Source organism: Nerophis lumbriciformis, linkage group LG18 (genome assembly GCF_033978685.3).
Source record: "Nerophis lumbriciformis linkage group LG18, RoL_Nlum_v2.1, whole genome shotgun sequence".
NCBI lineage: Eukaryota > Metazoa > Chordata > Actinopteri > Syngnathiformes > Syngnathidae > Nerophis > Nerophis lumbriciformis.
The window spans coordinates 5,513,647-5,535,736 of NC_084565.2; the positions used below are offsets into that span (position 1 = coordinate 5,513,647).

Here is a 22,090-nt window from a genome sequence, read left to right on the forward strand (position 1 = left end):
TCCTTCCTCTTCCTCTTCCTCTTCTTCCTTCCACGGCCTTAGGGTAAACTTCCTGCCTCTTCCTCTTCCTCTTCCTCTTCTTCTTCTTCCTTCCACGGCCTTAGGGTGAACTTCCTTTCTTCCTCTTCCTCTTCCTCTTCTTCCTTCCACGGCCTTAGGGTAAACTTCCTGCCTCTTCCTCTTCTTCTTCCTCTTCCTCTTCCTCTTCTTCTTCTTCCTTCCACGGCCTTAGGGTAAACTTCCTGCCTCTTCCTCTTCCTCTTCTTCTTCCTCTTCCTCTTCCTCTTCTTCTTCTTCCTTCCACGGCCTTAGGGTAAACTTCCTTCCTCTTCCTCTTCCTCTTCTTCTTCTTCCTTCCACGGCCTTAGGGTAAACTTCCTTCCTCTTCCTCTTCCTCTTCTTCTTCTTCCTTCCATGGCCTTAGGGTAAACTTCCTTCCTCTTCCTCTTCTTCTTCTTCCTTCCATGGCCTTAGGGTAAACTTCCTTCCTCTTCCTCTTCCTCTTCTTCTTCTTCCTTCCATGGCCTTAGGGTAAACTTCCTTCCTCTTCCTCTTCCTCTTCCTCTTCTTCTTCTTCCTTCCATGGCCTTAGGGTAAACTTCCTTCCTCTTCCTCTTCCTCTTCTTCTTCTTCCTTCCATGGCCTTAGGGTAAACTTCCTGCCTCTTCCTCTTCCTCTTCCTTCCTCTTCCTCTTCACTTCTTCTTCCTTCCACGGCCTTAGGGTAAACTTCCTTCCTCTTCCACTTCCTCTTCACTTCTTCTTCTTCCTTCCACGGTCTTAGGGTAAACATCCTGCCTCTTCCTCATCTTCTTCCTCTTCATTTCTCCTTTTTCTTCTTCCTCACTTCCTCTTTTTATTCTTCTTCTTCCTTCCACTGCCTCAGGGTAAACATCCTGCCTCTTCCTCTTCCTCTTCACTTCCTCTTTTCTTCCTCCTCACTTCCTCTTCTTCTTCTTCCTTTCACAGCCAGAGGGTAAACATCCTGCCTCTTCCTCTTCCTCGTCCTCATCACTTCCTCTTTTCTTCCTCCTCACTTCTTCTTCTTCTTCTTCTTCATCCTTCCACGGCCTCAGGGTAAACATCCTGCCTCTTCCTCTTCCTCTTCACTTCTCCTTTTCTTCTTCCTCACTTCCTCCTCACTTTTCACTTCCTCCTTTACTTCATGCTTAATTCCTCCATCACTTCCTCCTCTTCTTTGTCACTTCCTCCCTTTCTTTCTCCTCTTCTTCCTCAGTTCCCCTCCTCACTTCCTTTTATTCCTTCTCTTTTTTTCTCGCTTCCTCCTCTTCTTCCTCCCTACTTCCTCCTTTTCTTTCTCCTCTTCTTCCTCTTCACTTCCTCCTCTTCTTCCCCCTCACTTCCTCCTTTTCTTCCTCCTCTTCTTCCTCACGTCCTCCTCTTCTTCCTCCTCACTTCTTCCTTTTCTTCCTCCTCTTCTTCCTCAGTTCCTTCTCTTATTCCTCTTCACTTCCTCCTCTTCTTCCTCACTTCCTTATTTTATTCCTCTTCTTCCTCCTCACTTCCTCATCTTCTTCCTCCCTTTCTTTCTCCTATTCCTCCTCCCCACTTCCTCCTCTTCTTCCACCTCACTTCTTCCTCTTCTTCCTCCTCACTTCCTCCTTTTCTTCCTCCGCTTCTTCCTCCTCTTTTCCTCCTTTCTTCCTCCTTTTCTTCCTCACTTCCTCCTTATTTCTCACTTCCTCATTTTTCCCCTCCTCAATCCCTCCTCTTCTTCCTCCTCACTTACTTCTTTTTTCCTCCTCTTCTTCCTCACTTCCTCTTCTTCCTCCTCACTCCCTCCTCTTCTTCCTCCTCACTTCCTTCTTTTTTCCTCCTCTTCTTTCTCATTCCTCCTCTTCTTCCTCCTCACTTCCTTCTTTTTTCCTCCTCTTCTTCCTCACTTCTTCCTCTTCTTCCTCCTCACTTCCTCCTTTTCTTCTTCCTATTCTTCCTCATTTCCCCCTCTTCTTCCTCCTCACTTCCTCCTTTTCTTCCTCACATCTACATTTTCTTCCTCACTTTCTCTTCTTCTTCCTCACTTCCTACTTTTCTTCCCCCTCTTCTTCCTCACTTCCTCCTTTTCTTCCTCCTCACTCCTTCCTCTTCTTCCTCCTCCCTTTCTCCTTTTTGCCTCCTCTTCTTCCTCACCTCCTCCTCTTCTTCCTCCTCACTACCTCCTTTTCTTCCTCACTTCCTCCTCTCCCTCCTCACTTCCTCCTTTACTTCCTCATTTCCTCCTCTCCCTCCTCACTTCCTCCTTTTCTTCCTACTCTTCTTCCTCACATCTACCTTTTCTTCCTCACTTTCTCCTGCCCCTCCTCACTTCCTCCTCTTCTTCCTCCTCACTTCCTCCTTTTCTTCCTACTCTTCTTCCTCACATCTACCTTTTCTTCCTCACTTCCTCCTGCCCCTCCTCACTTCCTGCTCTTCTTCGTCCTCACTTCCTACATTTTTTTCCTACTCTTCTTCCTCCTCACTTCCTCCATTTCTTCCTACTCTTCTTCCTCACATTTACCTCTTCTTCCTCACTTCCTCCTTTTCTTCTTCCTATTCTTCTTATTTCCTCCTCCTCACTTCCTCCTCTTCTTCCTCACTTCCTCCTTTTCTTCTTCCTATTCTTCCTCATTTCCTCCTCTTCTTCCTCCTCACTTCCTCCTTTTCTTCCTACTATTCTTCCTCACATCTACCTTTTCTTCCTCACTTCCTCCTGCCCCTCCTCACTTCCTGCTCTTCTTCGTCCTCACTTCCTACATTTTTTTCCTACTCTTCTTCCTCCTCACTTCCTCCATTTCTTCCTACTCTTCTTCCTCACATTTACCTCTTCTTCCTCACTTCCTCCTTTTCTTCTTCCTATTCTTCTTATTTCCTCCTCCTGACTTCCTCCTCTTCTTCCTCACTTCCTCCTTTTCTTTTTCCTATTCTTCCTCATTTCCTCCTCTTCTTCCTCCTCACTTCCTCCTTTTCTTCCTACTCTTCTTCCTCACATCTACCTTTTCTTCCTCACTTCCTCCTGCCCCTCCTCACTTCCTCCTCTTCTTCCTCCTCACTTCCTACATTTTTTCCTACTCTTCTTCCTCACATCTACCTCTTCTTCCTCACTTCCTCCTTTTCTTCTTCCTATTCTTCTTATTTCCTCCTCCTCACTTCCTCCTCTTCTTCCTCACTTCCTCCTTTTGTTCTTCCTATTCTTCCTCATTTCCTCCTCTTCTTCCTTCTCACTTCCTCCTTTTCTTCCTACTCTTCTTCCTCACATCTACCATTTATTCCTCACTTCCTCCTCTTCTTCTTCACTCAATCAATCAATCAATCTTTATTTATATAGCCCTAAATCACAAGTGTCTCAAAGAGCTGCACAAGCCACAACGACATCCTCGGTACAAAGCCCACATACGGGCAAGGAAAAACTCACCCCAGTGGGACGTCGATGTGAATGACTATGAGAAACCTTGGAGAGGACCGCATATGTGGGTAACCCCCCCCCCCCCCCCCCCCCTCTAGGGGAGACCGAAAGCAATGGATATTGTGAGAGTCCAGTCCATAGTGGATCCAACATAATAGTAAGAGTCCAGTCCATAGTGGGGCCAGCAGGACACCATCCCGAGCGGAGACGGGTCAGCAGCGCAGAGATGTTCCCAGCCGATGCACAGGCGAGCGGTCCACCCCGGGTCCCGACTCTGGACAGCCAGCACTTCATCCATGGCCACCGGACCTGTGCCCCCCCCCCCCTCAAGGAAAAGGGGAGCAGAGGAGAATAGAAAAGAAACGGCAGATCAACTGGTCTAACAGGGGGGCTATTTAAAGGCTAGAGTATACAAATGAGTTTTAAGATGGGACTTAAATGTTTCTACTGAGGTAGCATCTCTAATTGTTACCGGGAGGGCATTCCATAGTACTGGAGCCCCAATAGAAAACGCTCTATAGCCCGCAGACTTTTTTTGGGCTCTGGGAATCACTAATAAGCCGGAGTTCTTTGAACGCAGATTTCTTGCCGGGACATATGGTACAATGCAATCGACAAGATAGGACGGAGCTAGACCGTGTAGTATTTTATACGTAAGTAGTAAAACCTTAAAGTCGCATCTTAAGTGCACAGGAAGCCAGTGCAGGTGAGCCAGTATAGGCGTAATATGATCAAACTTTCTTGTTCTTGTCAAAAGTCTAGCAGCCGCATTTTGTACCAACTGTAATTTTTTAATGCTAGACATAGGGGGACCCGAAAATAATACGTTACAGTAGTCGAGACGAGACGTAACGAACGCATGAATAATGATCTCAGCGTCGCTAGTGGATAAAATAGAACGCATTTTAGCGATATTACGGAGATGAAAGAAGGCCGTTTTAGTAACACTCTTAATGTGTGATTCAAAGGAGAGAGTTGGGTGGAAGATAATACCCAGATTCTTTACTGATTCGCCTTGTGTAATTGTTTGGTTGTCAAATGTTAAGGTGGTATTATCAAATAAATGTCGGTGTTTAGCAGGACCGATAATCAGCATTTCCGTTTTCTTGGCGTTGAGTTGCAAGAAGTTAGCGGACATCCATTGTTTAATTTCATTAAGACACGCCTCCAGCTGACTACAATCCGGCGTGTTGGTCAGCTTTAGGGGCATGTAGAGTTGGGTGTCATCAGCATAACAATGAAAGCTAACACCGTATTTGCGTATGATGTCGCCTAGCGGCAGCATGTAAATGCTAAAGAGTGCAGGGCCAAGAACCGAACCCTGAGGAACTCCGCACGTTACCTTAACATAGTCCGAGGTCACATTATTATGGGAGACGCATTGCATCCTGTCAGTAAGATAAGAGTTAAACCACGACAAAGCTAAGTCTGACATACCAATACGTGTTTTGATACGCTCTAATAAAATATTATGATCGACGGTATCGAAAGCAGCGCTAAGATCAAGAAGCAGCAACATAGATGACGCATCAGAATCCATCGTTAGCAGTAGATCATTAGTCATTTTTGCGAGGGCTGTCTCCGTAGAGTCATTTGCCCTGAAACCGGATTGAAAAGGTTCACAGAGATTGTTAGACACTAAGTGTTCATTTAGCTGCTGTGCGACAATTTTTTCGAGGATTTTCGAAATAAAGGGAAGGTGGGACACCGGTCGGTAGTTTACCATGAGGTCAGGATCAAGGTTAGGTCTTTTGAGCAGAGGATGAATAACCGCTTTCTTGAATGCTAGGGGAACAGTGCCAGAGGAAAGTGATAAGTTTATAATATTTAGCACTGATGGACCTAATAATACAAAAAGCTCCTTGATAAGTTTCCCAGGAAGTGGGTCGAGTAAACATGTTGTTTGTTTTATCCCACTTACACGCTGTAATAGTTCCTCTAATGTTATTTCATCAAAAAGAGAGAGACTATTTTGTATTGCAGTATCCGTCGTAGATACAGTTGTATCTGTGTTCATAGAACCCAGTTGTAGCTGGGATGCGTTGTCTTTAATCTCCTTTCTAATGAGTTCAATTTTCTTATTAAAGAAATTCATAAAGTCATCTGCCGAGTGGGTGGAGCTATTGGGAGGAGTCCCTTGTTGGGTTAGCGATGCTACTGTACTAAACAAAAATTTAGGGTCGTTTTTGTTGAGGCGGATGAGATTTGAGTAATATTTAGCTTTAGCTAAGGTAGGCATGCATTTATACGATATTAAACTATCACTCCATGCTTGATGGAAAACCTCAAGCTTGGTCGCGCGCCATTTGCGTTCCAACTTTCTACATGATAATTTATGAGCTCTGGTTTCCTCTGTAAACCATGGGGTGCGCCTTTTAGGGGCCCTTTTTTGTTTTAGCGGTGCTATACTATCAATGGTTTTGCGCAGGGCATTGTCAAAGTTGTTAGTGAGGTTATCAATAGAGCCGACATAATTTGGGAATGGTGCCATTACCGAAGGCAGTAGGTCAGCAAGAGTAATCGTTGTGGCGGCATTAATGTTGCGGCTGCTATAGCAGTTATTATTATTATTAGTTTGTTGACAATGAGTCAGAACTTCGAATTTTATAAGGTAATGATCGGACATTACTTTAGTATACGGGAGTACCATAACTTTGGAGGTGGTGACACCCCTGACCAGCACTAGATCTATCGTATTGCCGTTGCGATGCGTAGGTTCATTTATTATTTGTGTAAGACCACAGCTATCAATTATAGTCTGGAGCGCCACGCACTGAGGGTCCGATGGGGTATTCATATGGATATTAAAGTCCCCCATTATGATTATATTGTCTGCGTGCGTCACTAGATCAGCAACGAACTCTGAGAATTCATTAATAAAGTCCGAGTAGGGCCCTGGGGGGGCGGTAGATAACAGCCATATCGAGAGGCAGCGGTGCGACAGACCTCATAGTAAGCACCTCAAACGATTTGTATTTATTATTTAGGTTAGGGGTAAGGTTAAAGTTTTCATTGTATATTAGTGCGACCCCCCCACCCCTTTTAAGGGGACGGGCAATATGCGCATTCGTATAGTTAGGAGGAGATGCCTCATTTAGCGCAAAAAATTTGTCTGGTTTGAGCCAGGTTTCGCTAAGACCAATGACGTTAAGATTGTTGTCTCTAATGACCTCATTAACTAATAACGTTTTGGGAGACAATGATCTTATGTTTAAAAAGCCCATATTATAAGTATTGGGCTGTTTTGACGAGTTTTTGTTTAAATTATCCGTAGTAGAAATATTAATAATGTTGCGTTTATTATACGTAGTGCACTTTAAATAGTTTCGACCATATCTAGGAATTGATACGACGGGAATTTTCAGATTGTTTGCTTGATGCTGCGATGGACTGAACGCATCATGATTTGCCACCTCAGTAGAATGCATATCTACCCCGGACACATTCACAACAGAAAACACATTATGTGAGTTGTGTGTTATTCTAAGAAAATTGCTATGCGTACAGGAATGATCCAGCCTGGCGCTGGCTAGTTCTAGCTTAACTGACTCACTCCCTCCTCTTCTTCCTCCTCACTTCCTCCTTTTTCCTCCTCTTCTTCCTCATTTCCTCCTCTTCCTCATCACTTCGTCCATTTCCTCCTACTCTTCTTCCTCACATCTACCTTTCTTTCTCACTTCCTCCTTTTCTCCTTTCTATTCTTCCTCATTTCCTCCTCTTCTTCCTCTTCACTTCCTCCTTTTCTTCTTCCTATTCTTCCTCATTTCCTCCTTCTCTTCTTCCTCACTTCCTCCTCTTCTTCCTACTCTTCTTCCTCACTTCCTCCTCTTCTTCCTTTTCTTTCCCCTCTTCTTTCTCACTTCCTCCTTTTCCTTCCTTTTTTTCCTCCCCACTTCCAACTTTTTCCTCCTGTTCTTCCTCATTCCCTCCTCTTCTTCACCCTCACTTCCTCCTTTTTCTCTTCTCTTCTTCCTCATTTCCTCCTCTTCTTCCTCCTCACTTCCTCTTGTTCTTCCTCACTTCCTCCTCTTCTTCCTCCTCACTTTCTCCTTTTCTTCCTCATTTCCTCCTCTTCCTCCTCACTTCATCCATTTCTTCCTACTCTTCTTCCTCACATCTACCTCTTCTTCCTCACTTCCTCCTCTTCTTACTCCTCACTTTCTCCTTTTCTTCCTCACTTCCTCCTCTTCTTCCTCCTCACTTCCTCCTATTCTTCCTCATTTCCTCCTCTTCTTCCTCTTCACTTCCTCCTTTTTTTCCTCCTCTTCGTCCTCACTTCCTCCTTTTCTTCTGCCTATTCTTCCTCATTTCCTCCTCTTCTTCCTCCCCACTTCCTCCTTTTCTTAATACTCTTCTTCTTCACATCTACCTTTTCTTCCTCACTTCCTCCTCTTCTTCCTCCTCACTTCCTCCTTTTCTTCCCCCTCTTCTTCCTCCTCACTTCCTGCTTTTTCCTCCTCTTCTTCCTCCTCACTTCCTCCTTTTCCTCTTCATATTCTTCCTCATTTCCTCCTCATTTTCCTCCTTTTCTTCCTACTCTTCTTTCTCACATCCTCCTTTTCTTCCTCACTTCCTCCTTCCTCTTCTTCCTCCTCACTTCCTCCTTTTTTCCTCCTCTTCTTCCTCACTCTCTCCTTTTCTTCCTCCTCACTTCCTCCTTTTCTTTCTCACTTCCTCCTCTTCTTCCTCCTCACTTCCTCCTTTTCTTCCTCATTTCCTCCTCTTCCTACTCACTTCCTCCTTTTTTCCTCCTCTTCTTCCTCACTTCCTCCTCTTCTTCCTCACTTCCTACTCTTCTTCCTCCTCACTTCCTCCTTTTCCTCTTCCTATTCTTCCTCATTTCCTCCTCTTCTTCCTCTTCACTTCCTCCTTTTCTTCCTACTCTTCTGCCTCACCTCCTTTTCTTCCTCACTTCCTCCTTCCTCTTCTTCCTCCTCACTTCCTCCCTTTTTCCTCCTCTTCTTCCTCTCCCTCCTTTTCTTCCTCCTCAAGTCCTCCTTTTTTCTTCCTCTTCTTCTTCACTTCCTCCTTTTCTTCCTCACTTCCTCATTTCCTCCTCTTCCTACTCACTTCCTCCCTTTTCCCTCCTCTTCTTCCTCACTTCCTCCTCTTCTTCCTCCTCACTTGCTCCCCTTCTTCCTCCTCACTTCCTCCTTTTCTTCCTACTCTTCTTCCGCACATCTACCTTTTCTTTCTCACTTTCTCCTCTTCTTCCTCCTCACTTCCTCCTTTTTCCTCCTCTTCTTCCTCACTCCCTCCTCTTCTTCCTCCTCACTTCTTCCTTTTCTTCTTCACTTCCTCCTCTTCTTCCTCCTCACTTCCTTCTTTTCTTCCTCATTTCCTCCTCACTTCCTCCTTTTTCCCTCCTCTTTTTCCTCACTTCTACCTTTTCTTCTTCATTTCCTCCTTCCCCTCCTCACTTCCTCCTCTTCTTCCTCACTTCCTACTCTTCTTCCTCACATCTACCTCTTCCTCCTCACTTCCTCCTTTTTCCTCCTCTACTTCCTCACTTCCTCCTTTTCTTCCTCACTTCCTCCTCTTCTTCCTCCTTTTCTTCCTACTCTTCTTCCTCACATCCTCCTTTTCTTCCTCCTTCCTCTTCTTCCTCCTCACTTCCTCCTTTTTTCCTCTTCTTCCTCACTCCCTCCTTTTCTTCCTCCTCACGTCCTCCTTTTTTCTTCCTCATTTCCTCCTTTTTGTCCTCATTCCCTCCTCTTCTTCCTCCTCACTTCCTCCTTTTCTTCCTCACTTCCTCCTCTTCTTCCTCCTCACTTCCTCCTTTTCTTCCTCATTTCCTCCTCTTCCTACTGACTTCCTCCATTTTTCCTCCTCTTCTTCCTCACTTCCTCCTCTTCTTCCTCCTCACTTGCTCCCCTTCTTCCTCCTCACTTCCTCCTTTTTTTCCTACTCTTCTTCCGCACATCTACCTTTTCTTTCTCACTTTCTCCTCTTCTTCCTCCTCCTCACTTCCTCCCTTTTCCTCCTCTTCTTCCTCACTCCCTCCTCTTCTTCCTCCTCACTTCTTCCTTTTCTTCCTCACTTCCTCCTCTTCCTCCTCCTCACTTCCTCCTTTTCTTCCTCATTTCCTCCTCACTTCCTCCTTTTTCCCTCCTCTTTTTCCTCACTTCTACCTTTTCTTCCTCATTTCCTCCTGCCCCTCCTCACTTCCTCCTCTTCTTCCTCACTTCCTACTCTTCTTCCTCACATCTACCTCTTCCTCCTCACTTCCTCCTTTTTCCTCCTCTACTTCCTCCTCTTCTTCCTCCTGACTTCCTCCTCTTCTTCCTCACTTCCTACTCTTCTTCCTCACATCTACCTCTTCCTCCTCACTTCCTCCTTTTTCCTCCTCTACTTCCTCACTTCCTCCTCTTCTTCCTCCTGACTTCCTCCTCTTCTTCCTCACTTCCTCATCTTCTTCCTCCTCACTTCCTCCTTTTCTTCCTCATTTCCTCCTCACTTCCTCCTTTTCTTCTTCACATCTTCTTCCTCACTTCCTCCTGCCCCTCCTCACTTCCTTCTTGTGACTGATGTGAGTGGTGGTCTTTGAGGTGACATTCTTTGTCTTCCTCCTCAGTTCCCTGCTGTCAATCATCCTCAGACCTTGGAGCGCAGATACTTGGGCATCATTGGAGGCGCTCTGCTGGACCTGTTGAAGGTAGTAACATGTGGTCTGTGTCATGTGGTCCGTGTCATGTGGTCCTTGTCATGTGGTCCGTGTCATGTGGTCTGATCCATCAGGCATCAGATTGTGATGCTATAATGTCAGTCAAGATGGTGACGCTACAACGCTGAGTCATGTTGTGTGACATCAGAGTCTGCTGCTGCTCAACCCCGGCGAGCGCTTCCTGACGGAGCAGAGCCTCAACCACCACGCCTTCCAGAGCCTCCGGCTGCTGGAGCGCCCCGGCCCGCCCACGCCCACGCCCGTGCGCTCCTCCAAGAGGAAGCCTCACCATGGAGACACCACCCCCAGCAGGTCAGCCAGCACGCTTTGACCCACAACCCCACCGCCATTTTAAGCCAGCGAGCAGCATGAGAAGAAAGTGCTTTGTTGGAAAAGTGATGAATCCCTTGCAGTTGTGTTGCCATGGTAACCGCAAGCTCACGCTGGTATCCATATAGCCAACGATTCCATTTCCACTCATGATAATGGAAATAATATTGACAATTATTATCAACAAAATATTGATATGATGATAGTGAAGTAGTAATAATGGAATATAGACAATGACACGAGTAAAAAGTATCATGAAAATAAAGATAAAAATGATACATGTAATAGTAATAATGATCAGTCTAATAATAACACTGTAGTAGTAAGGAATATAATATTGGTGATGATAATATTACAAATAATGACAAGTGGTGGGAAATGGATGGACGATACAGGTCATAATAATTGATATCAATAGTAATAAACATGTGATAATGATCATGAAAATACTGCAATATTGCTGATGACAGTAATAATAATAATGATACTGTAGTAGAGATGATGATGATATTATAGTAATAATAACAGTGACGATGAAAATAATGTAGTATTGATGACGACAGTAATAATAATAATGATACTGTAGTAGTGATGATGATGATATTATAGTAATAATAACAGTGATTATGAAAATGATGTAGTATTGATGACGACAGTAATAATAATAATAATGATACTGTAGTAGTGGTGATGATGATATAGTAATAATAACAGTGATGATGAAAATAATGTGTTGATGATGATAGTAAAAAATAATAATGATGATACTGTAGTAGTGATGATGATGATGATGATATAATAATAATAATAATGGTGATGATGACAGTAGTACAAAGTATGATATTAATAAAGATACAACTGATAATACTGTAAAGATTAAAAAGATGATAAAATAGTAATAATAATAATAATAATATTGGTGATGTCACAGTAGTAATGATGCAATATCATGACATGTGTATTCAATAGTGACTAGTATACAGTATTATATTATATATAGTATTATATTACTAATAGTGACTAGTACACAGTATTATAGTATTGTATATAGTATTATAGTACTAATAGTGACGAGTACACAGTATTATATATAGTATTATAGTACTAGTAGTGACTAGTGTACAGTATTATAGTATTATATATAGTATTTTAGTACTAATAGTGACTAGTATATAGTATTATAGTATTACATATAATATTATAGTACTAGTAGTGACTAGTGTATAGTATTATATATAGTATTATAATACTAATAGTGACAAGTGTACAGTATTATAGTACTATATATAGTAATATAGTACTAATAGTGACTAGTAAACAGTATTATAGTACTAGTAGTGACTAGTGTACAGTATTATAGTACTATATATAGTAATATAGTACTAATAGTGACTAGTACACAGTATTATAGTACTAGTAGTGACTATTGTACAGTATTATAGTACTATATATAGTAATATAGTACTAATAGTGACTAGTACACAGTATTGTAGTATTATATATAGTATTATAGTACTAGGAGTGACTAGTGTACAGTATTATATATAGTATTATAGTACTAATAGTGACTAGTACACAGTATTATCCATCCATCCATCCATTTTCTACCGCTTATTCACAGTATTATATATAGTATTATAGTACTAATACTGACTAGTATACAGTATTATAGTATTATATATAGTATTATAGTACTAGTAGTGACTAGTGTACAGCATTATAGTATTATATATAGTATTATACTACTAATAGTGACTAGTACACAGTATTATAGTATTATATATAGTATTATATTACTAATAGTGACTAGTACACAGTATTATAGTATTATATATAGTATTATAGTACTAATAGTGACTAGTACACGGTATTATATATAGTATTATAGTACTAATAGTGACTAGTACACAGTATTATATATAGTATTATAGTACTAGTAGTGACTAGTGTGCAGTATTATAGTATTATATATATTATTTTAGTACCAATAGTGACTAGTATATAGTATTATAGTATTGCATATAATATTATAGTACTAGTTGTGACTAGTATACAGTATTATAGTATTACATATAATATTATAGTACTAGTAGTGACTAGTGTACAGTATTATAGTATTATATATAGTATTATAGTACTAATAGTGACAAGTGTACATTATTATAGTACTATATATAGTATTATAGTACTAATAGTGACTAATAAACAGTATTATAGTACTAGTAGTGACAAGTGCACAGTATTATAGTACTATGTATAGTAATATAGTACTAATAGTGACTAGTACACAGTATTATAGTACTAGTAGTGAGTATTGTACAGTATTATAGTACGATATATAGTACTAATAGTGACTAGTACACAGTATTATAGTATTATATATAGTATTATAGTACTAGTAGTGACTAGTGTATAGTATTATAGTATTATATATAGTATTATAGTACTAATAGTGACTAGTACACAGTATTATAGTAATATATATAGTATTATATTACTAATAGTGACTAGTACACAGTATTATAGTATTATATATAGTATTATAGTACTAATAGTGACTAGTACATGGTATTATATATAGTATTATAGTACTAATAGTGACTAGTACACAGTATTATAGTATTATATATAGTATTATAGTATTAAAGTGACTAGTACACAGTATTATATTGTTATAAATAGTATTATAGTACTAATAGTGACTAGTATACAGTATTATAGTATTATATATAGTATTATAGTACTAGTAGTGACTAGTGTACAGTATTATAGTATTATATATAGTAATATAGTACTAATAGTGACAAGTACACAGTATTATATATAGTATTATAGTACTAATAGTGACTAGTATACAGTATTATATATAGTATTATAGTACTAGTAATGACTAGTGTACAGTATTATAGTATTATATATAGTAATATAGTATTAAAAGTGACAAGTACACAGTATTATATATAGTATTATAGTACTAATAGTGACTAGTATACAGTATTATAGGATCATATATACTATTATAGTACTAGTAGTGACTAGTGTACAGTATGATAGTACTATATATAGTACTAATAGTGATTAGTACACAGTATTATATATAGTATTATAGTACTAGTAGTGACTAGTGTACAGTATTATAGTATTATATATAGTATTATAGTACTAATAGTGACTAGTATACAGTATTATAGTATTATATATAGTACTAATAGTGATTAGTACACAGTTTTATATATAGTATTATAGTACTAGTAGTGACTAGTGTACAGTATTATAGTATTATATATAGTATTATAGTACTAGTAGTGACTAGTACACAGTATTATAGTACTAATAGTGACAAGAACACAGTATTATGATACTTTCCTGAGTAGTTGAGGTGAGTAGCAGAGAATATTTCTTTATTGAAGCGATGCTTGTGGAACGTTCCAGAAGTCACGCTGGCAAAGGTTCCGGGGGCCATCGCTCCAGCACCAGGGAGTGTTCCAGCCTTCCTCGCCACGAGGACCTGCACCCCAACAACAACAACACCAACATGAACGGCAGCCTGAGTCCCACCCTGCACCCCAAGACCTACCAGCCCTTCAACCACTCCACTTCCTGCACCGTGGACCTGGCCGCCGCCAACCTGCCCCACCTGCTCAGCCCCGGCGAGGCCAAGACCAAGGGCGACTTCGAGGCCAAGGGCTCGGACGGGCCCGGGGCCAAGTACCTGAAGTCCAACTCGCGCTTGCAGCAGCACCGCCACTCCTTCGTGGAGGGCAAGACCAGCACGCTGCAGTCGGGGGACAAACACGGCCGACACAACTACCTGGACACGCCCAAGTTTTCTTACCTCAACCTGTCCAAGAGCTACGGCACGCTCAGCGACGCCAAGTCCGTGGGCAACCTCAACGACGTGCACCTGTACGCCGACGAGACCGCCGCCCGCTACTTCCCCACCAGCTGCTTGGACCTCACCGCCCCCGGCAGCCCCGCCGTGCGCCGCCTGGAGCGCCCGGGCGCCAGAGGGAGCACCCGCTCGGAGCGAGAGAGCAACACGCTGGACTCCTCCTACCGCCGCTCCTCCGTCCGCCACAAGGCCTCGGAGGAGGCCAAGTCGCCGGACGCCCTGGAGCCGGCGGAGGGCGCCCACGACCCGGGGTCCTACGGGCAGGGCTACAGCAGCCCCTTCTCGTCCCAGCAGAGGCCGCACCGCCACTCCATGTACGTGCGCAGGGACCACCAGAGGACTCACGGGGCCGACCAGGGTCTGCTGGTGGGCCAGGGCGGTCCCACCCGGGCCAGCAGCCTGCAGCTTCTGTCTCCTCAGCTGCAGCATCGCACGCTACCTCGCCACTCTGCGTCCCGGGAGGACGACATGAGCCGGGTGAGTAACAGAAGGGTTAGTGCACTCGGCTGTACCCTGGATGCTAATCAGCTAGCATATATGCTAATGAGCTAGCATCTATGCTAATGAGCTAGTTTTTTGCTAACGAGCTATCCTTTATGCTAACGAGCTATACTTTATGCTAATGAGCTAGCCTGTATGTAAATGAGATATTTATGGTACTGAGCAATCATTTATGCTAACGAGCTATCCTTTATGCTAATGAGCTATACTTTATGCTAATGAGCTAGGTTTTTTTTTTTTTTTGCTAACGAGCTATAGGTTATGCTAATGAGCTAGCCTGTATGTAAATGAGATATCATTTATGGTACTGAGCTATCATTTATGCTAATGAGTTTGTTTTTTTTGCTTACGAGCTGGCCTTTATGATAATGAGCTATCCTTTATGCTAACAAGCTATACTTTATGCTAATGAGCTAGCCTGTATGTAAATGAGATATCCTTTATGCTACTGAGCTATCCTTTATGCTAATGAGATATCCTTTATGCTAATGAGCTATCCGTTATGCTAATCAGCTAGCCTTTATGCTAATGAAATAAGTTGTTTTCTTTGCTAACAAGCTAGCCTTTATGATAATGAGTTATCTTTTATGATAATGAGCTATACTTCATGCTAATGAGCTAGCTTGTATGTAAATGAAAAATAATTTATGGTACTGAGCTATCCTTTATGCTAATGAGCTAGATGGGTTTTTTTTGCTAACGAGCTATCCTTTATGATAATGAGCTATCCTTTATGCTAACAAGCTATACATCATGCTAATGAGCTAGCCTGTAAGTAAATGATATATCCTTTATGTTAATGAGATATCCTTTATGCTAATGAGATATTTGTTATGCTAATCAGCTAGCCTTTTTGCTAATGAAAATGGGTTTTCTTGCTAACGAGCTAGCCTTTATGATAATGAGTCATCTTTTATGATAACGAGCTATACTTCATGCTAATGAGCTAGCCTGTATGTAAATGAAATATTTATGCTACTGAGCTATCCTTTATGCTAATTAGCTAAACCTTTATGCTAATGAGCTAGTTTTTTATATAACGAGCTAACCTTAATGATAATGAGCTTTCCATTATGTTAACGAGCTATACTTTATGCTAATGAGCTAGCCTGTATGTAAATGGCATATCCTTTATGCTACTGAGCTATCCTTTATGCTAATGAGATATCCGTTATGCTAATCAGCTAGCCTTTATGCTAATGAAATAGGTTGTTTTCTTTGCTAACAAGCTAGCCTTTATGATAATGAGTTATCTTTTATGATAATGAGCTATACTTTATGCTAATGAGCTAGCCTGTATGTAAATTAAATATCATTTATGGTACTGAGCTATCCTTTATGCTAATGAGCTAGTTTTTTTTGTTAACGAGCTATCCTTTATGATAATGAGCTATCCTTTATGCTAACAAGCTATACGTCATGCTTATGAGCTAGCCTGTATGTAAATGATATATCCTTTATGTTAAGGAGATATCCTTTATGCTACTGAGCTATCCTTTATTCTAATGAGATATCCTTTATGCTAATGAGATATTCGTTATGCTAATCAGCTAGCCTTTTTTGCTAATGAAATTGGGTTTTTTTTGCTAACGAGCTAGCCTTTATGATAATGAGTCATCTTTTATGATAACGAGCTATACTTCATGCTAATGAGCTAGCCTGTATGCAAATGAAATATCATTTATGCTACTGAGCTATCCTTTATGCTAATTAGCTAGCATTTATGCTAATGAGCTAGTTTTTTTATATAACGAGCTAACCTTAATGTTAATGAGCTGTCCTTTATGCTAACGAGCTATACTTTATGCTAATGAGCTAGCCTGTATGTAAATGGGATATCCTTTATGCTACTGAGCTATCCTATATGCTAATGAGATATCCGTTATGCTAATCAGCTAACCTTTATGCTAATGAAATAGTTTTTTTGCTAAGGAGCTAGCCTTTATGATAATGAGTTTTCTTTTATAATAACGAGCTATACTTCATGCTAATGAGCTAGTCGGTATGTAAATGAAATATCATTTATAACACTAAGCTATCGTTTATGCTAATGAGCTAGCCTTTATGATAATGAGCTAGTTTTTTTTGCTAACAAGCTAGCCTTTATGATAATAAGCTATAATTCATGCTAATGAGCTAGCCTGTATGCAAATGATATATCATTTATGGTACTGAGCTATCCTTTATGCTAATGAGCTAGTTATTTTTCTAACGAGCTATCCTTTATGATCATGAGCTATCCTTTATGCTAATGCGCTATCCTGTATGTAAATGAGATATCCTTTATGCTACTGAGCTATCCTTTATGCCAATGAGCTACCCTGTATGTAAATGAGATGTCATTTATGCTAATGAGCTATCCATTATGCTATTCATCTAGCCTTTATGCTAATGACCTAGTTTTTTGGTGCTAACGAGCTAGCGTTTATGATAATTAGCTATACTTTATGCTAACGAGCTATGCTGTATGCTAATGTGTAAATGTGTTGACAAATATGAGATGATTATATAAGGAAAGAAGAGCAGGCAGCAGTTCACAAATTCAGTCGTCTAGCCGTACCGGCAAACCAGTTTTTGTCCTTCTTTCCTGGCGTCCTACTGGTCCCGTTTTGTTTGTTTTGGCTACTCCAACGATGGAGTCAAGCCTCCGTCCGCAACATTAAAGGAGCGCCACGAGTTTCATGTTCCGTCATTCGATCAAATAACCCGACAGAGATGGATGGACATGACGACATAAAAATGCAAACTTTGTGTAAATATGTTGACAAATATGATATGATTATATAAGTCAAGAAGGTGAGGCAGCAGCTCACCCATTCTAGTACTTTCTGTCACATCCAGGAAGAAGTGATGTCAGCCATCTTGAAAAACGTCTCAACTATAATCTACGTGAATTGCTTTTATTTCAATGTTGACAATATTTCCGGAGGAAACCTACAAAGTATTAAATCCATAAAGTGTTATAAAAGTGTATAAAATGGAGGAGATGAGTTATGGTGATGTAGAGAAGCCTGACGAATAGTAGGCAGGGCCTTATCTTAAGACGTGTTGTGAAGCCTGCTACCTTCCAAAAAGGCGGGTCGCATATCAGCCATTGTGTCAGTGAGGAAGAAGGTCATGACAAAAACTTGAAAAGCTTGTATTTGTACTTCACTTCACATATTGTACTTTAATAGAGATTGTTCCTGCCGCACTCCTCACTTTGTATCACGAAATCAGTGTTTTGTATCGGTCCATATCAATATTTATTGATGTTTTTATGACCCGTGGAAAATAGGGAGCAGGAGAAAAATAGATTTAATTGGAAATTTATTTTCCTGTGACTAATCCCTCAGCTATCGAGGCAGAAAGGAAATGTCAACAAATTATTCAAATCACATTGAAGACTTAACAGTAAGGTCTTAAAAATAAGGAATATGTAAGAAATGCTGCATAAAGTGTAAAAAATAGTGCAAAGTGTGAAAATGAAAGCCGACTGAAAGGGTTTTACAACGATTGTCAGGCGTTAAGTATTCATTTAGCTGCCGTGCATTTTCGAGGATTTTAGAGATAAAGGGGAGGTGCAATTCCAGCGGAAGGTCAGAATTGAGGTTAGGTCTTTCAAGCAGAGGATGAAAACATGTAAACATAGAAGAACCTGAGAATAACTACTTTCTGCAGGTTTGGTGGCAGGAAGTTACAGCTGTGCTCTAAAAGGTGAGCTAAGGTATTGTAGTATTATTAGCGCTCTTGCCTTGCAGCATTTACAGACCACATTGGTCTGACTACGGTCCCCTTGGAAAAAATCCAAAAACTGTCCAGGCGACTTTTCCTCTTTTATCCACAATTTAAACTTGATCGTTGATACTGTCACTTGATTGGCTGTTAGCGTGTCACGCCCACTGATCAGTGATCACTTCCTGCGTTGCTAGGTTACCAGAGAGTGATTGCCTTATTGATTATTGATGACGTGTCTATGGCGATATATATATTGATGTTGTTTTATCGCCCAGCTCTTGGTCAAGCATCCAAAGTTTGTTTGTGTTTTGGTGCTGTAAGAATGAAGAGGAGCATGTGGTCGTACAGGTGTTAACCCCGCCCCCCTCCTCTGTCATGACACAGGTGGGTGTGTATCACGAGGCTCAGGTGGACGATGGCTCCTCCTCCAAGGAGAACCGCAACATCTACAGTGAGTCCATGCCTCGCAGGGTGGGAAGCTTCTACAGAGGTGGGTGTCTTCTTGTCCGTCTTCAAAAACATCTTATTTACAGAAAACACATTATTAGTATTACCATTATTATTTTTACCATTATTATTATTATTGTCATTATTACTATTACTATTATTATTATTATTATTGTTATAATTATTATTAATGATAATATTATTATTATTATTGTTGTTATCAGTATTATTATTATAATTGCCATTATTATTATTATGACCATTATTATTATTTTTATTTTTATTATTATGATTGTCATTGTTATTATTATTATTAAGATTAATATTATCATTATTATTATTATTATTTTAAGCATTATTAGTATTATCATTATCAATATTATTAATAATACTATCATTATTATTCCTTGCATTATTATTATTATTAATATTATTTTTATCATTGTTATTGTTATCATCATTATCAATATTATTAATAATAATATATTATTATTCCTATCATTATTATTGTCATTATTATTAGTAATACTATTATTATTATCATTGTTATTAATAATATAATTACAATATTAGTATTTGTATCATTATTAGTAATATTGTTATCATTATTATTAGTAGTAGTATCATTATTACTATCAATATTATTAGAATTAATAATATTAGTATTTTTTATAGTTATTATTAATATTGTTATCATTATTGTTAGTGGTAGTAGTATTACCATGAACATTATTATTATTAATATCATTATTATTATTATTATCATTATTATTATTATTGTCATTATTATTATTATCATTATTATTATCACTATTATTATTATTTTCATTGTTATTATTATCATTATTATCAGTGTTAGTATTATTTATTATTATCATTATTATTATCACTATTATTATTATTATTTTCATTGTTATTATTATCAGTGTTAGTATTATTTATTTTTTAAATTATTTTTTATTATTGTTATCATTATCAATATTATTATTATCATCACTATTATTATTAATATTATCATTATTATCAGTGTTAGTATTATTATTTTTTTAAATCATTGTTATTGCACCTGGGGATAAGTTGATTGGCAACACTAAATTGGCCCTAGTGTGTGGATGTGAGTGTGAATGTTGTCTGTCTATCTGTGTTGGCCCTGCGATGAGGTGGCGACTTGTCCAGGGTGTACCCCGCCTTCCGCCCGATTGTAGCTGAGATAGGCTCCAGCGCCCCCCGCGACCCCAAAGGGAATAAGCGGTAGAAAATGGATGGATGGATGGATGTTATTATTGTTATTATCATTATCAATATTAATAATTGTATCTTTATTATTAGTACTATCAATATTATTAATGTCATTATTATTATTAGTAGTAGTATTACCATTACTACATTATCTTTATTAATATTAGTATTTTTATCATTATTATTAATATTATTATTATTAGTATTAATACTATCCATATTATTATTATAATTATTAATGTTAGTATTTATATCATTATTATTAATATCATTATCATGATATTATTAGTAGCATTATTATTACTATCAATGTTATTATTTTTAACATTATTTTTTAATATTATTAGCATTATTATCATTATTATTAGTTATTACTATCACTATTAGTATTATCATATTATCAATTATATTTTAATTATTACCATTATCAATACCACTATCATTATTATTATTATTATTATTAATTGTATTATTATCATTATTTTTATCGTTATTGTTATCAATATTATTATTATTAGTAGTATTGTTATTAATAATTTAATCATGCCATTTCAGTACATTGTAGAGGGAATTCATCTGTTCAAGAGTCAAACTGTGTCCATCATAAAAGCATTAATGAAGCATGTTTGAAGCTTTGACAAGTGTAAAAAGAAGTGAACTTCTGTTTAGATCAAGCGTCATTTCGCTACATGCTAGCATCTTCTTGCTAACATGCAATGTTCTTTTTTTGCCACAAACAATGATGTGGAGTGCATGAGAAAGTGGAGAGGAAAAATGTGATATCAGTAGACTGTGCAACACAACCACTCTTGTGATGAGTAGGCATTACATAAGACACGTGACATTTTATAGTGCATGCAGAGCTACATAAAGGATGCTGACTCTGTATCATAAGTCAAAGGCAACAACTGCCATCTTGAGGACTTTACACCAGGAGGTTGCCTACAGCCACAGCTGTCAAAGCCAGTGTTTTTAGGAACAATGGATGTGTTGTACTGAGCCTCTTCTAGGGTTATCGTCACTCTGAGACATTGTTTGAATGTGATGATTTGTCCAACAGTACCTTCCCCTCGGCCAGACAACTTCCATGATGGCCGCTCTCAGGGTCGGGGGTCAAACATGGGGGGTGATGGCGGCAACATGACCAACCACTCCAAACGCCAGACGACCTTTGACCCCTGGTAAGGTCAGCCTGTCTTTGTTCTCCGCTAACATGCTCCTCTAACACCGTGCCTCTCTCCAACGTGCTCCTCTAACACCATGCCTTTCTCCAACGTGCTCCTCTAACACCATGCCTTTCTCCAACGTGCTCCTCTAACACCATGCCTTTCTCATCTTGCTCCTCTAACACCGTGCCTCTCTCCAACGTGCTCCTCTAACACCATGCCTTTCTCATCTTGCTCCTCTAACACCATGCCTTTCTCAATGTGCTCCTCTAACACCATGTCTTTCTCCAACGTGCTCCTCTAACACCATGTCTTGCTCTAACGTGCTCCTCTAACACCATGTCTTTCTCAATGTGCTCCTCTAACACCATGTCTTTCTCAATGTGCTCCTCTAACACCATGTCTTGCTCCTCTAACACCATGTCTTTCTCCAACGTGCTCCTCTAACACCATGTCTTTCTCAATGTGCTCCTCTAACACCATGTCTTTCTCAATGTGCTCCTCTAACACCATGTCTTGCTCCAACGTGCTCCTCTAACACCATGTCTTGCTCCAACGTGCTCCTCTAACACCATGTCTTTCTCAATGTGCTCCTCTAACACCATGTCTTTCTCAATGTGCTCCTCTAACACCATGTCTTGCTCCAACGTGCTCCTCTAACACCATGTCTTTCTCCAACGTGCTCCTCTAACACCATGTCTTTCTCAATGTGCTCCTCCAACACCATGTCTT

The 22,090-nt window shown here is 39.7% G+C and overlaps 1 protein-coding gene across 5 annotated transcripts in view; it reads left to right on the forward strand.

Moving 5' to 3' along the window:
- Window positions 1-22,090, forward strand: part of LOC133617526 (cyclin-dependent kinase-like 5) — a 117,322-nt gene that overhangs the window by 88,762 nt on the left and 6,470 nt on the right. For all 5 annotated transcript variants that reach the window (XM_061977511.2, XM_061977516.2, XM_061977513.2 and 2 more), the window contains exons 10-14: window positions 9,977-10,057; window positions 10,215-10,378; window positions 13,829-14,765; window positions 18,891-18,996; window positions 21,253-21,373. In XM_061977511.2, the coding sequence (XP_061833495.2) occupies window positions 9,977-10,057; window positions 10,215-10,378; window positions 13,829-14,765; window positions 18,891-18,996; window positions 21,253-21,373 (1,409 nt within the window). The remainder of the gene's footprint in view (window positions 1-9,976; window positions 10,058-10,214; window positions 10,379-13,828; window positions 14,766-18,890; window positions 18,997-21,252; window positions 21,374-22,090) is intronic.